Raw genomic sequence first — 17,774 nt, 5'->3', positions numbered from 1 at the left:
CAGTTTATCTCTATATATATAGATAAACTGAGTATTTATATATATATATATATATATATTCATTCATCTTCAACCGCTTGTCCCTGTCGGGGTCGCGGGGGGCTGGAGCCAATCCCAGCTGACATTGGGCGTGAGGCGGGGTACATCCTGGACAGGACGCCAGTCTATCACAGGACACATAGAGGCGAACAGAGACAGACAATATATATATATATATATATATATATATATATATATATATATATATATATATATATATATATATATATATATATAACAGATGTCAGTTTGAGAACAGACAGTGACAAAACAATAAAATTACGTTTATAAATGATTTTACATTTTGAAAATTAAATGAATTTTAATAAACACCTACTGTATATTCTGGTGGTATCATCCTGGCTGGGTTTTATGTAGGAGCCTTCAAGCAAATAGAGATCAAGGACAGATAACAAGAGAGTTTTCATGCTCACAGACAGCTTCTAAACCATTGCTTCTCACCATTTCATACTGCTGATAATTGCCATATGGTGTGGAAGTTATCACATAATTGATCAAAGTGCTGCATTGCAATTATTCATGCGAGAGGGATGCCTCTCTGTCTTGTAATTTTCCTTTCATTTTGACCAGATTGCTCAGGCACTGTGCCAGCTTGCCTGCCAGCACCATTAATGTGATTGAGTTTGCCAGAAGTATGCACTAACAAGTCTCATGCTGATGAAGTTTTGCCTAAAATGTAATTACACTGACTGGAATTTAATGCTTTTTCATATGATGAAATCTCTAAATGTCATCTATAGAAGAGACCATGCATGCCAGGCCTGCATGCAAGCCTGCATGCAAGTCTAACATGCGGGATCTTCTACAATCAATTAATTTTCTTTATCACTGCCTTGTCCTCGCCTGAGTCGTCGTTTTAGAGTCATTGTCAATTAAACTGAGCATGCTGAAACTTTATAAATGATCTAGCCATGAGGCATCAGGACATTTAGAGGTCCCGTGTGATTTTTAATGCTTTTGTAGCATGTATTGTATGAATGGAAACATGCTGTGTAGACCCGCGCTGCAACATGATGTTAAGGGTAATTGCTGTCGAAGCCAGCTGTTGGAACTGGTTCCTACACATAACATGCCATGCTTTGCTGCCGAAATAGTCTCTCAGAGGCTTTTACAAAATGCATTTAATCTCGCATATAACTGTTGGAAAAGACAAGAGAGATCCTGGTTAGAAACATGCAGTAACAGATATCCCATTTTACTTTAACATGTATTTCCAAGCGTATAACTGTTCTTCCCTTCTCGTAGACACCAGAGAGAGAGATATATGGGTTATATAGCACAATAAGCACACAATTTCTTGTGGTGACTGACTGTCTTTTTATGGTACAGTAATGCCATACTCATCATAAGAAATGTCCATCCACCAACTCCCAATTATAGGTTGCAGAGTAGAAAATGTCCAAAATTTAGATAATAATGTATGATTCAAAGTTGGGTTGCATTCAGGGGAAATGAGGTCACTGACAAATAGGCAGCAAAAATATATGCACACCAGGTGTCAAACAAAGGTTTCAAAATAAATTAAATAGTTTTCAAAGTCTTCTTCTTTCTTCTCAAGCATTTTTAATAATTTAACTTTATAATACAGATACACTATTGATATGCATTGAATAGTTGCTATTTTTAGAATTTGGTCATTGCTCATAAATGAGCAAACAACTCTTTAAAGTTATATGTGAGAAATCGCTGTCGTGGGAAGTATCATTTCACAAAAGCTGCTTTGAGAGTCTTAAATCTTCTCAAGCTGCTTTAATTTATCACAGTGAAACAATGGTTCTTGTTGCTGCTTGTTGGAAATGTGGCAGTACAGGTTGTTTGAGTGCAGGAAGGATATTTCCCTGAAATATACATGCCCTGGTTCAAGGTAGATGTTGAAACAAGCTCCTACAAAACTGTTGTATAATGCAAAGTAGATTTAAAGAGGCTGTCTTACAAGGAGTAGTGTATATTTCTTAACAGTATTACAGTAGGCTACTATAAAATTCCCTGTATACATAGACACTTCTACCATGGTGTCCATGTGAAAGTGCTGAAGTCTTCGACCTATAGCAACCTCCAAGATTTGGCTTATGGTTGTAATGAGATTACGGTCTGCAGATATCTATAAGCACTGGCTGCCTGGTTCCAACTGAATTAGTACTGCAACAGGAAGAAAGGGCCTCTCTGTGCTGTAGTTTCCTTGCTCTTCTGTTTACTCAGCGGCAGGCTAACCCTACTGTCAATCCCTTTCACTGTTTTCCACTTGCAACAACACTACACCACACAGAAAAATGCATGAGCACAGTACCTCATTCAAGGTATTTATGTATGAAAATAGCTTTTTTAGATTGGGATAAAAGTGCTGCACATACTATATTTGTTGAGTGTGCATAGAGCAGGTTAGACGACAAAAGACAGATATAATAAAGATAAAATGTGCCTTGTGCTCTTTCAAAATCTGGGTGTGATTTGTATAACTGGCCTGAGGACTGGATTTGGAATTATATGTTGGCTGTGCTACATGATACTGTCAATTATGTGAATCTGTTATCTGATCAGTTACAATCTTTTTGGTTACGTCTAGTTTTGTGTAATGTAGCAACAGTGCGGCTATTTAAAAAACAGCTTTAGATTACTGCAGTGATAACTTTATGATTCAAAAGCATCCCCCTATCTTTCACAAATCGTGTGTTGAAACTCTGCTGTGTCCCTTTGTTTTGATCTTAGGTAAGTACGTAAAGGTTCAGAGGAAGCAGGGTCTGGTATCAGGCTCAGATAGCAGCAACAGGCACTCCCCCAGCAACAAGAGGAGCTTGGTTCCCAGCCCTGTGGCACACCGGCCCTTGAGGGATCGCATCATTCATCTCCTGGCCTTAAAACCTTACAGGAAACCTGAGCTGCTACTGTGGTTAGAGAGGGAGCGGGCCAGTCCAAAGGACAAGGCTGACCTGACCTCAGTACTGGATGAGGTGAGACATCTGGCACACTGCTATGTAACAAAGCTGATGATTAAATATACTAAGATGTTGAGTGTGATAAATACCAATTTAGCTGCTTTTAGCTTCAGTTGATATCAGGTCAACAAGAAACAAAGTGTTTTTATAGCCCCTAGCTTTCTATTTTGCTAATGATACTAATGAACAGACTGCCTCTGTAAAGCTTTAAAAAATGTGATGGCAGTAAGTTTATTTCAGGCATATTTCCTGTGTTTCCAATGTTTGAGTGTCCCACTGCAATCATCAAGTGGAGACTGTGCCGCCGCTGGTAGCTGTAATTAGGGCTGTGCTTTAATTATCTTTGGAGGAGAAGATTGTGTTTTGACAGGAGAGGGGTGGGGTGTCTCCAGCTGGGATCTAACTACTTTCAGAAATGAAAGTGGTTGGTTTGTCTAGATTTTTATCAGGGTTGAACCGTTTACCGCAGAAACAATACAGACCCACTGAGTCGCAAACAGGTATTTTATTTAAGTAAAAGGTTGAGCAGGTTAACATAGTTTGGACCTCAGCTGGCCTTTTTTTCCTGTTGTATTCCATCCTCTTTGTGTTGATTTATTTAAATTGGGAACTGTCTGTTTTTCAGGTTGGTAAACTGAACCCTAAAGACCACAGCTACTCTCTGAAGGATGAGCTCTACAGACACATTCAGAAAGACTGGCCAGGATATGTAGAGGAGGAGAAGCAACTTATCCATAGGCTCCTGATCAGGTGGGGACTGAGTTAGCCACAATACACAAAAATATTTTGGGTTTCGTTTCATTGAGAGAATTGACAATGTATAAAAAGGATGTTCGGTTTACTTTTTTTTTTTAAAGCAATTGTTCAGCATTTTGGGAAATACGCTCCAGTTGGATGAAAGTATTGTTCGTGTCCATGCTTAATATAAAGCTACTACCCGCACCAAGTTAGCTTAGCATAAAGACTGGAAACAGGGGGAAACAGCTAGCCAGGCTCTGTATATGAGGTAACAAAATGAATTAACACATCATATCTAATTTGTTTAACCCATACTAACCCTTTAGATGTGCTGGCCAGAGATTGTGTTACCTTTGGACAGAGCCCGGCTGGCGGTTTCCAGTCTTTGTGCTACGTGCAGCTTATTACCTGCTGGCGGTAGCTCTATATTTACCCTACACCTGTGAGAGTGGCATGATCCTTTTCATCTAACTCGTCCAGAAAGCAAATTAGTGTATTTCCCAAATTGTCAAACTATTGCTATAAAGTTCTTTAAGACTTTTAGAGACCAGTTTGGGCAAAAGACTAAGGGATGGATGCGCTTTGACAGTGTTGGCTTTAATACAAAAAGGCCACTGAATTAATGTAGAAGTCTGCTGTGATCATGCTGAAAGGGGAGCTTCTAAATGACTACTTTTCTGCACTGATGAATCTCTTAATGGACACATCAAAGTGGAGGAAAATATTCCCTGCACCATGTTGCCAAATGGCATTAGCATGGGAGGTTCAGAGCAGCAAGGCTGAGCTTTTCAGGGAGAGCTGCCTTCCTCCCCTCATACGTTTCCTCTGTCTGCCAGTAAACATGCAGGCCATGTGCTTCATGAGCGTTTTGGAAAAAGCTCAAGTCCTGTTGGCTGATTGCACAACCCCCTATGTTCACCACCCCTGCTAAGTGAAACAGGCTCACAATGGCAGTCATCAAATTGTTTGCCAAGTGTGATAAAACTGTGATACCCTGTGAATACTGTAAACTCCAGATTCAATTGCTCTGCTTTTTCTTTGAGTAGATTCTTCTTATCCAGGCTTTCTTACCTCTGTCATTTCATGGACAATACTGTTTAATTGTTCTTATATCCACTCACATGGACCATATGATTCAAAAGGCTGCAGGAATCAACTTGGGGGTGTGACTTATTGTAGCGTCTGTTTGAGGAAGGAGCTGTAGGAAGCAGATTAACAGAGAAGAGGGTTTGGTCCTACTGAGGTTAAATCTGCTGCTATTGTTCTGCTCACTGGACTGTGTTTAGTCTTTGCCTCCTGTAGACTGCATCACCAGAGACACAAAACAAACACACATACACCACATAAACTTGCCAAAACCTTTGATAAAATTTAAAAAGATGAACTGAGTGATTGATTTTGTAATGTCAATGATTATTCCTTCTGTGGAAAAGCTGTCACCGCTGCCTGGAAGCCTTGTCATAATAAATTATAATTGTTCATTCACTTGCTCATGAATCTGCCAAAGCGAGCTTTATGACCTACATACTGCCCCATCCTGTTTTGCTTTGCAGGCCATTTACCCCGCACTGTTACTGTCCAACTGAAGGTGCTGTGTTCTTAATCTTTCTTCAGGAAACTTCAGCCACTCCACAGTAGCCAGTTGAAGAGTCCCCAGTCCAACCATTCATTCCACAAAACTCCCGGGGACTCTCCTTTACACCTCAGTCCTGCCAAGAATCTCTCTGTGGTAATTATTCACCTTGAATGAATTATATCCTTCTACTTCTTCCTTCTTATAAGACTGAGAATAGACAGGGTATTTCCTCTCTTGCCGATACACATTATTGGGAATACAGTATGATAGACTGCTATATCTTTATGTTATGATACTGAGTAGCTTCAGGCTAAATAAACCCCTAACTAGAACTAAAGGAATAGTATGAATACTTGCATTCTTTTCAAGAGCGAGATTAGAAGATCGATACCACTCTTATGTCTTGTGCAGTAAATAGGTAGCTGGAGCCAGTTAGCTTAACATGCTGCACTATATCTCGGCAGGGATCAGTTGTCAACAACCAACAGAGACTCCATAAGTTACTGGTCCTGACCAAGAAATCTTCTTGCAAATGTCCTCCTGTAAAACGGCTAGTTGTTGTTTTTACACCTCTGTTTTGTTTGGATTACACAAATGAGATATAACGTGTTAATATTTGAGCTGTTGTTACTTCCGAACAGAGCATGGCTAGCCGTTTCCAGTCTTTATGCCAAGATAAGCTAACCAGCTGTTAGCTGTGGTTTCATATTTACCGTTCAGATATGAGAGTGGTGTCAATCTTCTCAAGGCACTTTTGGCACATCTCATGTAACTTTCACTCTAATCATAGATGCTTTAGAAGCAAGACAGTGGAACTCATAGTAATTTAATATTTCTGTGCCACATGTTACGCCACTGCCCTTCTCTTTAGGAGACTAATGGCAAGTGCTCAGTGTATTAATTCCAATGGGAGAAGTTAAGGTGAAGACAGATAATGATCCATCCCTTTGCTCCATAGTCACTGAAGTAAATATTGGACTCATTTTTCACAAGCCAAATATCTCCTGAACATTCATTTTCAGACAGACAGTTTATCTTTTTTTTTTTTGAGAGGTCTTTCAACATTTGCAAACGCCTCAAATATGGCTGTCAGCTTTGTAAATACTTGATGTTAGCATATGAAAATGTATATACACTATACACATAACTTTTCATCCATTCACATGATGTTCACTATACTTTCAAACAAGGCCGTGCCCACTTAGAAGACCTAAAGTGTATATCAGTTGATTCCATTGGCGCAGCTTCCATTACACTTGAAATCTTTAGTATAGAGAATCTTTGCTCTAATATCCAAAAGTTAACGTGAATCAGTCATTATGATCTCTTTTTTCTCCTCTAGAAACGCCCATTGCCATCGGATCCATCCAACTGTCAGACCCCCAAAAAACAAAGACTATTAGACCAGTGTTTGCCTCTGCAGTCGCCATCTCATGGAGACTACGGTACCAATGGTGCTCGTAGCTCCTCTAATCAGGGGAACTCTAGAGTACAGATCAAACTGGAGTTTGACAAAACCAACAATCATCTCCAGGGGAGTCCAAATGGTCTGTACTCGCCACACAAACTAAGCGGGTCATCTACTGTTCCCAAACTGGAGAGGACAGCGCCAGCTCCTACTGCACCCAGCCCTAAGGCCCCACACACTGACACATCCATTTGCACTGACCAACCGTTCACCAGTGGCCAACATAAAAAGAAGAAGTCCAAAAAGCACAAAGACAAAGAACGAGAGCGCTTAAAACCAGACTGGATTGAGACGAGTCCCGACCTGAAGCAGAACCGAGAAAATCTCAAAGGTAAATGGCCATAAAAATACATAAAATGTCTTGTCCATCAGGTTTTGTCACACTTCATGCATCCTATACTGTCTGTTTTATATTATTTGTTTGGTCCATGACATTATTATTTTATTTAGCTAAAGGGGGGGGGGGCACACAAGGAGCAATTCACAAATTTTCATTTGAAAGAGCAGTGAGTGGTGTAAGGACTCTAGCACTTTGTCCGCCCTGCAGTCCTCACTCCCCGTTTTAGTCTGTTGATGATTGACTGTGAAACAGCTGGGTGACCTACGGTCGAGCGAGTCAGCAGGCAGCATTGCCTCCTACTCTGGAGCTGCAGACGTCACTGCTTGCCTTGGATCAGATCTGTTATCGGAGAGAATGATAAATTATTCCATCAGCCTTGATATGTTGGGCACATTATCACATTTGCATTGGCAGATTGCTTTAACCTTTTTTACAACGTGTGTGTGTGTTTTTCCTATCTACAGACCACGAGGGAGAGAAAACAGCTGTCAATCGAACCTCAGCAGAGGAACTGCCTGACTATTTAATGTAAGCTACAAACACACTCTCTGCCCCCAGCTGTGCTATATGTTATAAACCCAGATTCAGAATGGATTTATAATTTAAAAATAAAATCCAAATAATTGTCTCAACATCCATGGGTCCTCGTCATGGATATCATCTGTCACTGAGAGGTTTAGGCCTCTCACTCACTGTTATTGTTGAGAATCTAGAAAACAACTTAAAGGGATAGGATTAGCTTGAAAGCATTCACATAAATAGAGCGAATTGAAACTCATGTCTGAACAAGTTGTCACAAAGCTTCACTGAAGAAAACACATGATCTTATGTCTTACATTTATACATCTGGTCAATGCATCATGCTGTAAAGTCAGTGACGTGTCAGGCCTCTCACTCTACTGTTCTGCAGTGCCATCTATTGAGAGGAATTGGAACAACTTGGTTTTAAAAGATCTTTTCGGCTTAAAAGTAACATGTTGTTTATGTTAATTATTTTCAGAAAATACAGCACCATAACAGCACTGGAGCAGCGCCAAGAGTATAAGGACGACTTCTGTGCCGAGTATGATGAATACAGAGCTCTTCATGACCGGATTGGGGCTATTACAGAGATGTTTGTTCAGTTGGGCTCAAAGATCAACACTCTCTCCCCGGGAACACAAGAATACAAGGTACTTTAACTGCTCTGACACCAGACAAAGAACTAATCAGGTCCAAGACTCACTAACACCTTTTTTCTTTGGAAATCTTTTCAGCTTATGGAGGACCAAATACTACAAAAGTACCGAAAGTATAAGAAAGTAAGAACCGTTTACATTTTGATTTAATTTTATGCGACACTTGCAGCACTATACACTAGGCTTCATGCATGAACCACTCATACATGTATGAACACATTCACTCTGAAGGGGCATTTAAGAGAATTTGTCACATATACCAATAAAAAAACAAAAACGTTATGTCATATCAATATTCTGTTCACCTCAGTGTGATGTGCATCATGGATTATCACTTCACATAGAAGTTAGATAACCTTTTTTTAATATTTTACTGGCATGAGTATTGTAGAACAATTTATACAGTTCAGCAGTTACTTGAAAAATTCTGCCTCAGTCAGTGTTTAATGGCTTTTAAAGCCGTAGTAATATTGTATAATCTTAAACAACTAGCTTACTGACACAGCTACATTTGTTATGTTTTTGTCACATTTTTGTGAGTAAAATCTGCTCACAGATTAATCAGAAATGTGCCTTATATAGCAACGTGGGGGCTTCAATTATAGTATTCAAACACTCAAGCTCCTCAAATCTCCTTAGAGAGGTTTATGATAAAAATCCAAAGATGTTCTTGCATGAAACCCATCATGTTGCATGTTTAATATGCATTACTGAAGGCTCACTTTTTTCTTTTCAGAAGTTTCCTGGGTATCGGGAAGAGAAGAAGCGATGCGAGTATCTCCATCAAAAACTGTCGCATATCAAAGGCCTGATCACAGATTATGACCGAGCACAGGGACTCTCCTAGTAACCGGCTTCTACCCTCTGCAGGGTGTGATATGACTGGACCAAAAGACTCCTAACAGACCCAAAGACTGCCCAGCTGGGTCCTGGAGTCACTGAGACACTATTCACTTTACTCCCCCCCGAGTGTTAATGGAATCGGGAAGCAAGGTCCTTTTTCAAAAGTGGGCTGAGACCACCAACTCGTGATCAAATGTTACCTTTAACCTTATGGTTTTCAACTATGAATATCGCTGTAATAGCTGGATTCTGTTCTGCTGTAAAATGGTCCAATGATGCAGTGAAAGCCAAATCCATTATTCTGGAAATGCAAAGCAGATGTGGTCCGTCCTGCTTTATAGCATTTTTATTCTATCCTTTTTTCTTGTCAGAACTAAAAAAAAAAAGTGTTGATTTATAAAAATGAAAGTATTAAATTGATGGTACAATCAATCGTAGGGGAAAACCATATTACTAAAGTCTTTATATTTATCATACAGAGGAATCTGTTTTGGTGTGGTTTGCTGATAGAAAGTCCACACATTCAATCACATCAGTTATTCATAAGTATTAAGATCACAATGAAAATAATAAGGTTACTCATTTCACAATGTATCTCTCATCAGACCACACAAGCAAACAAGAAGTTATCATCCATACGACTTATCTATAAGACCTATATTTCTGCAGGGCTAGGACCCTTCAAAAGGCGAAACTCAAAGTATCACTAACATTTATCACAAAATGGAGTTTTAAAGCATTATATGCAATGCTTTGAAGAATTGTACCATGTAGTTTACCACCAGCATCCCCTGTCATTTCTAAGAAATGTTGTGATGCCATAAAACCACTCCACCCAGTAACTGAAAGCTGGTTTCAAGATAGTGCTGGTGCAAGTTTGGTGTCAACTTTATCCACATGTAGGCTTCCACAATCTGCCTTTTCATCAAGTCTTTCAAGTCATTTGGTTACAGGTTTGTTTACAGTACACACAGTAATCATGCTTTATTTATGCTGTAGATGAACGACTATGGCACTGTCAACTCACAGCAAGGGGGTTCCAGGTTGAACCCAATGGCCAACTTAGGCCCTTCTGGAGTTTGCATGTTCTCCAGATGTTAGTATGGGTTTTCTCCAGGTTCTCCAACTTCCCCCCACATTCCAAAGACATGCAGGTGTCAGGTTATTAATTGTTTACTCTAAATTGCCTGTAGGTGTAAATGGGAGCGTGAAGGGCTGTCTGTTGCTATGTGGTTGTCTGTCAGACCTGTTCAGATAATAGAGGGAGGGATGGATGGATGGATGGATGACTATAAGCTCTATAAAATAAATGTTCACTCTACATGCAGTTGTAAAAGCTTACAGGGTATTTTATCTTGGGGATCAAGCTTGGCCACACATTATTGAGTTGCTATTGATTCGCTTTGGTTGAAGTCTTGAAATAGATATTGCGATAGAGATGCCTTTAACAAATTGGACCGTGTCATTTTTATTCCCACGAGTGAAGGATGACCCTGAGGGTCGGTCACTCAGTTCATACCACTTTGAATCAGTTGGGTTTAAGGAGCATGCGGGCCTCTAGAAGGCTGCTAGCTGGACTTTTAGATTTATTGTAGACTTTCTGGAATCATTGGTCCCAAGGCAGGTACATTGAATAACCACAAACTGTAATTTTATTTCACCTTATAATTAGCTATAGCCTGAAGTAGGAAATAGTAATCGGATATCAGCGTTCTCTGGACATTTGCATCAATGTAGCTGTATTCACAACAGTTGTCTTAATGATGGCTTAAAATGGGAGAATGAAACTAATGTTTGCCTTAACATGTATGTCAGACATTTCCAAGATTATACCATCCCTGTTCTGAAATGTACTGGGTTTAACCTGCACAGTTCAAAGCATTACTTTTTCTTCCTGTACATTTCTTTCAGTTTGAAGGAACTTAAGTTACTGGTTAGTTGTTACTGGATAGTTGTTGTCCTGTGTTCTTGTTCTTTTTTTCATATATGTCTTAATCATTTTCTGCTTTAGCTTAAATTTTTGTCTCATAATCTGTCAGATAATCATGAACTATTAAGGAATTTAACTCACTGTCCAATCCAATCAAGCACCACTATCAAAAAGATCTTTGTAGAAATCTATACAAAATAATGTGCTTTATTTTCTCTTGATTCCTTGATGAAAATACTCAGTGGGCATATTGTCACATATTTAGCAGCTCTTTTGCGTAAGTTACACAGACTTTTTTCTTTTTTACATTTCGTAGCTTATTTCAGGTATGTTTGAAGGATTTGAGATGAGCAACAGTTGCTCTGCCTTGGCACATAAAGGAATATTTATTACTGATCACTGATTATTGGGAAAATGAGAATTGTAAACTCAGATTTTGAGCAATTTATTTCATCAAAGCTAAAAAAAACAAAAGCTTTAATTCTTAAAGCTCTGGTACACCTACAGAAATGTTTTCTTTATTCTGGCTGTTTGGATCTCTTCTCAGGACCAGACCTGACACTTTTCTGAGTCTGCTGTCAATATGCATTTTGATGAGCCACAAAGCTCTGGCCAACTTGAGAAAATATCTGATCAGTTACAATGACTGAAAACATCTGTGTATTTTGTTCTGGTACTGGATCTGGAAATCGATAGGGCATGGTCCAATTGTATTAAAAGAGAAGAGCGCAATTTCTGCTCAGATATACAAAATAATTTATTTGTGTTTCACAGAATTTCACATTCAAAACCAAAAGGTACTGAAACAGTGTTTAAATGATGGCGGGATGAAAACGTCCAAATAACCCCATTTAAATCATTAGACCTTAAAAGCAATAACAATTTACAGGAGTAATTCAAGTTAAGGGCTTCCCATTTACCACTAAAGTAGTACTGGTGAATTGTACAATGCATATGTCATCAAACAAATTGCATCATGGGCAAAATATCGGTCTAATCAGTATGAAGAAAATAACCGTACTATTTGTGTTAACCAGACCCTTGGTGAAAGGGGCCTCTTAAGTGCTAACTGTTGGGTTTTTTTTTTTAAACTGTTGCAGGAGCTAACTACTGATGGTGCCTTTTTCATTAAAAAAGCAGAGCCACTCTGCATGTAACTATCATTGGTATTAAAAAAAAAACTTGGGCCAGCAGTTTTTACACATCTGTAGTTTCACACTGTTGCCACTGACAAAGTGCTGTGTACATCATTTTTAGATTACGTTGATCTCAGATGCCTTGTAAAGGTTTTCCAGGACACCAATTAAACTGCAGCTAATGTTAGCTATCTGCAAACATATATATTTGAAAGAATGGCCTGGATTTAGTTTTTTGTTTCTTGTTCTAGCCCAGCAAACTATTTCCACAAATGTAATACTGGTGCGTTTAATTGGTTTGTTGTTCCTGGAAAAACAATGTGTCAATGGAAATGTGAAATTAAACAGGTTGCCTATTATGAATCACTGCAATTGATCTACCTAGGAGAACAAATGTCTTTATTTATTGCTTTGTCTGTCTGTCCTTTCATGGAATTCATCTTTGCGTAGTTTGTTCATTCTTTTCACAGCAAAACTCAAAGTATGGTGAAAGGGAAATGGAATATATTTTTGCATTTTTTTGATGGTGGATGATTTATCACCATGTCATCCTCTTGAGAAAAGCTTTCAGAAAAAAAGTGTATTGTTGTCTCAGTATAAATGAAAAATAAAGCTCTTTTGAATTCACCAACGTTCCTCAAGAGGGCAGTGTTACTCTACTTCTAAACTGTACCATAACTGTTTTCCATTGACCACCACCAGGTTAATGATTATGAACATGTATTTTTTTTAAAAAGCACAACTTGAAACATGTGTTCTATTTATTTTATAGTGTCTAATTCAATCAACTGTGACAGTGAACACATTAAATCATGTGAACTAAATGACAGTAAATGTCCCATACACCATTTATTATCTTAAAGAAGTTCAACATTTCTAATTGATCCTCGCACACTTGTTTTGTCGATCACAAATAAACATACATACACAAGCACACAGTTGCCAAACAATATATTAAGAATTTAATTATTATAACCGTATCGAAGTTTGCTCATTAAAATAGAGACCCCAAATGCATAGTTGTTGTTTTTTTAACACTTTCTTTAAATGCACATACAATATAATCTGCTGAGACAATGTCCTGGCCATGCCTTGAATGGTAGACTGAAAAATAAACAAACAATTTAGGAAAAGCACATTTGTAAATAATGAAATAAATGATGGCTGAATTCCATTTAACTATGTTCTCATGCATGCTGGCTCGCTGTCACACTCACTGTGACACTTAAATAGAAGAGAGGGCCTATCCCCTGAAAAATGCCAGCTATTTTTCTCTCTGACAGCACTTTTGTGTCTGAGAAGCAGCTTATTCATCACTTGAATCATAGAGGTAAAGTGTTTAGCAGCATTTTATCCCAAAACAGAGATCAGAGAAAGACAGTGAACTTAAGAGTGGCAACACCACTCAGATTAAAAGAAATATGTGCAAAAGCTTGTGCAAATGCAATTAAAGAGCGCTTATTGTTAGGTATAGTAGTTACAAAACTGCTGGTGTTATATGTGCGTCGGAGAAGACAGGAATGCACACAGGATTAGCTTTTAAATTATGAAAAATAAACAAGGCTACCATGTAAACTTGATTTTCTCTCTTTAAAGTCAGGGTTTTGAGATTTGACTGGTCCCCATTCAATGTTAATTGTTTATTTTCTGTCTCAAAAATATGATCTAATAGATCAATTCAATAATTATCAAATAAATTAGTAAAAATTAGTTAAAGTTAAAGTTAAGTTAAGTTTTAATCCCTTCACTTATTGCTGGCCTGAGTTTGGTGCAAAACATAACTACTATTCTAACGTAAATCTTACCAAATGTGCCTTTGACTTGTTACCCAATTTCACTGCGTACCAGGTTGACCGTGGTTCACTATTACAACTCCAGGTAGATGACACTAAATCATTTCCATGATAAACCCTTTTATCTGCAGTTAGTCAGTAAGGGTTAACTCCACCCTCATGGTTTGAGTTTTAACTTGGGCTGTACAAGGGTTACAATCCCAATCACAGAGGAGATCAAACCACAAAATCCCACCACTCCTGCATTTGACTGGTATATACCCAACCTGTCTAAGGGAATGAAGACATCACATACATTTTTCAGCATGTCCAAGGCAACGGCAGGATGTGATTTTAGGCTCTCCAGAAGCAGAAAGAGAAATGCATCCAGCTGAGGAATGACAGCTTCAGCTACTTCAGGACTCTCATTGAGATGCAGCTCCATTTTCTGTCTAAAGTGTTTATCTCTGGCTCGCTGTGACATTAACTGGAGGACTACATAAACATCTCTGGTCAGACTCATAACTAGTGAAAGAAAGTAGCAGCGAGAGGAATTTAGGCTCCAGCGTTCCTTGTCAATATTGCGGATAAGACCGACACTTCTGGCCCAAAGTACATTGTCACAGATAAAGTAGAGGGCGCGGTTGACGTTGGCCGCAGTAAGGCACAGGCACAGCACTCGGTCAGAAAGTTGCATGGTTCGCTTAGCAGCCTCAATGGAATTTATTGTGTTTCCCAGCCTGAACACTGACAAAGGAAGAGGGAAAAAAAGGATATTAGAGCAGCAAGCAATTTCATATGAAACGTCAGGTCAACATTTCATAGTAGCAATCCGCTATTAAGAGCTTAGTTAAGCTACATTTAAATGCTGTGATGATAAATGTGTGGGTACCTATTGTAGCTCAGGCTCTTTCTTGCATTTCTTGCTCTGAGCCCTTCAGAAAACATGGGATTGGCAGCAATCACAAGCCACTATCACAAACTCTTGTTATTAAATGATCACACCTCCTGCATTTCCCCTTCACACACTGAATCCAGACAGACAAGGCGCAGAGGCAGGAGAGCCCTGTGGCTGCAGCTCTGATGCACAGAGGGGATAATGAAGTGTTGCACTAACAGAGACTGGCCTGGTTTTCTTTGGCCCTGAGAGGCGATGGTGCAAGCTCTTTACTGACCCTGCTCTAAGGCATTGCCCTATCTATCCTTCATTTTCATGCGGCGCTCATATCAAGTCAGTCTCTAAAAGGTTTTGATTTATTTTTAAAACGAAAGCGTATTGTCGAAGAGCTATATGATTTATGGAAAAAGTTGTCTTTCGACTAGACGACTAGAACCTCTGTAAATGAAAAGCATCCCAATTAAACCACAGATATCTTCCACAGGTAAGTTCAGAAAGTTTCAGTCTGGGTTGTGAAGTAAAGCTATCTATGAGCTGTCAAGGCTAGGTCATCAGTGTTACAGCCACGGATGGTGCAGGACCATGTGTCAGCACTCAGTGCAGTCACCCACATAATGTCTAACTCGGCTCACAGGGAGAAAATGCTACAGACTTCAACACAGCCACAAACCATTATTCGCCTGGTCTAAGCCTGTGGGCTCGGGGCATATACAGTAGGTAAAGAAAAATGCAAAATTGCCAAATAAATACTTGAAAGTGCCTAATGTGCTAACTTCTTATGATATTATACAATCTTCAAAAGAAATTTGCCTGGACACACAATCATTCATCATCATTTCCATGACCATGGGAAACCCAGTGTGATTGAAATACATTTTTTTTTTAAATAGCAGAAAAAGGTTTCTGTATTTAATTATTAAATGTTCAATGGCACTTGGGGACAACTGTCTGGAACAAGCTCTATTTAATTCTACCATTTTATATTCATAGAACAAAGGTGGCGATTCCAAAGGTTTTTGTAATACAGATTAGATTATTGAATTATTGACAAGAGACTGGGCTTGACGGAAGCTGCAGAAAGGAAAACAATTTCAGCTGTTATTTTCTGTGACTCTGCTCCTGTCTTGAGGGCAGCCAACAGCTCATTCTCACCTTGCTGTTGAAATATCATTATAGTGGAAATCAGACAAGTGTTTTGAGGACAAAGAAAAAGGGAGAAAATAAAGTGAAAAGAACTTTAGATTTGGGATAATTATGCAGCAGACCACAGTGCTAATAGATGTTCATTGACGGATCAAGGGAATAATTGATAAAAATGTCTTATTTGTCTGCACTTGCACACGCAAGTCTATAAAATTGATGGTGAATATGCAGACCAATAACTAAACTTCACTTCCCTGAGTCATTATCTGATTTATGACTTCATTCAGACTATAAACACTCACCGGCCACTTTATCAGGTGCACCTGTCCAACTGCTCGTTAACGCAAATTTCCAATCAGCCACATGGCAGCAACCACATACATTTAGGCATCTAGACATGGTCAAGACGATCTGCTGCAGTTCAAACCGAGCATCAGATTGGGGAAGAAAAAAGATTTAAGTGACTTTGAACGTGCCATGGTTGTTGGTGCCTGACGGGCTGGTCTGAGTATTTCAGAAACTGCTGATCTACTGGGATTTCTACGCGCAACCACCTCTAGGGTTTACAGAGAATGGTCCAAAAAAAGAGAAAATATCCAGTGAGCGGCAGTTCTGTGGGTGCAAATGCCTTGTTGATGCCCAGAGGAGAATGGCCAGACTGGTTGGAGCTGAATGAAAAGCAACAGTAACTCAAATAACCACTGGTTACAACCGAGGAATGCAGGAGAGCATCTGTGAACACACACCACCACCTACTTTCTAGTAGATGGGTAACAGCAGCAGGCGACCACACTGACACTTTATTAAGCACCAGGTGCACCTAAATAAAGTGGCCGGTCAGTGTATTTTGTTTGCGTTTGTTTTGGTTGCTGTAATGTATTTGATTATTTCTGTCTGTGATGACTGGAAGTTTCAACTGTTGCACCTGCCTATCTTGGCCAGGGCTCCCTAGAAAGAAAAGTGGGACTTAACCTTATTAAATACACTTTAAGAAAATTATATATATATATATATATATATGAGGCCTAAAGCTACTGCAACGTCGGCCAATGGGGGACCACTCCCACACCTACAACGGCAGTATACTCACGTTTCCGTCCAGCGCTCATGTTGGTTTCCAGACTTTTAAGTTTCGCCACGAGGTCCTTTCTTTCTGAGTTGTTTCGAAGTAAATATATCGACAATGCACATGAATATTGGGTTGCCCTGAAAGGAAGAAAGAAAGAAAGAAAGAAAGAAAGAAGGCAGAGAAAGTTGGAAGTTGGCGTTCAGTTAAAAGCTTTGTTTTTGTCTCTTTTCCATCAACAAAATACAACGTGGGCAGTTTACGACCAGTTCACAAACCTCTCCAGCCGACTCACCTGAATATTCGGTCCCTTCCTTGACTTTGGCTGGTGAATTTGACAACCGCGTCCATGTTTATGTCGAACAAGAACAGCGTGTTCTAGTTTGCAGTGGTAGAGTTGTACCCTGGGTCAAAAACACACCCGGAGATTCTCGATAATATGTTGGCAGAATGTCGGTTACTTGTTGTCAGGTCAAACAACTTTACTAACGGTGATTCAGCTACCGTTCCCGAACAAAACTCAAAGCAGGTAGTCTGATTTTTTTTTTTAAAACTTCGTCCACGTTCACGCAAATCTAGTTTTACCGGGTCGGTTGATACATGACAATTTAGCCAAACGTACTTGTTTCACCACGGACAGTTTTGCAAAACGGACCAAAAAGCCGGACGGGTTTTGTTGACGGACCAGCGTAA

General features: G+C 39.3%; 2 protein-coding genes across 2 annotated transcripts in view; one reads left to right on the top strand and one right to left on the bottom strand.

Annotated features, from left to right (window-relative positions):
• Positions 1 to 12,823, top strand: part of LOC310949793 (RNA polymerase II elongation factor ELL) — a gene marked incomplete at its 5' end in the record, with an annotated part of 28,306 nt that extends 15,483 nt beyond the window's left edge. The window contains 8 exon segments of the mRNA XM_083917343.1: positions 2,767 to 3,008; positions 3,619 to 3,743; positions 5,346 to 5,460; positions 6,650 to 7,106; positions 7,580 to 7,643; positions 8,116 to 8,287; positions 8,372 to 8,416; positions 9,030 to 12,823. Of these exon segments, the coding sequence (XP_083773469.1) occupies positions 2,767 to 3,008; positions 3,619 to 3,743; positions 5,346 to 5,460; positions 6,650 to 7,106; positions 7,580 to 7,643; positions 8,116 to 8,287; positions 8,372 to 8,416; positions 9,030 to 9,140 (1,331 nt within the window). The 3' untranslated portion in view covers positions 9,141 to 12,823.
• Positions 12,824 to 14,152: 1,329 nt separating this feature from the next.
• pex11a (peroxisomal biogenesis factor 11 alpha) lies at positions 14,153 to 17,553 on the bottom strand (the record flags this gene model as incomplete). The annotated part of the gene is made up of 3 exons (XM_083916165.1): positions 17,377 to 17,553; positions 17,106 to 17,221; positions 14,153 to 14,721 (listed from the first exon to the last, which is right to left on the bottom strand). Exons 1-3 carry the CDS (start codon positions 17,430 to 17,432, stop codon positions 14,153 to 14,155), a joined length of 741 nt encoding a protein of 246 aa, XP_083772291.1. The 5' UTR covers positions 17,433 to 17,553.
• Between the last annotated feature and the right edge of the window lie 221 nt (positions 17,554 to 17,774).

Source organism: Echiichthys vipera (assembly GCF_963691815.1).
Source record: "Echiichthys vipera genome assembly, chromosome: 7".
Classification (NCBI taxonomy): domain Eukaryota; kingdom Metazoa; phylum Chordata; class Actinopteri; order Perciformes; family Trachinidae; genus Echiichthys; species Echiichthys vipera.
Note: the sequence above shows the minus strand (reverse complement) of the source record. Positions and strands in the feature narration are given on the sequence as shown.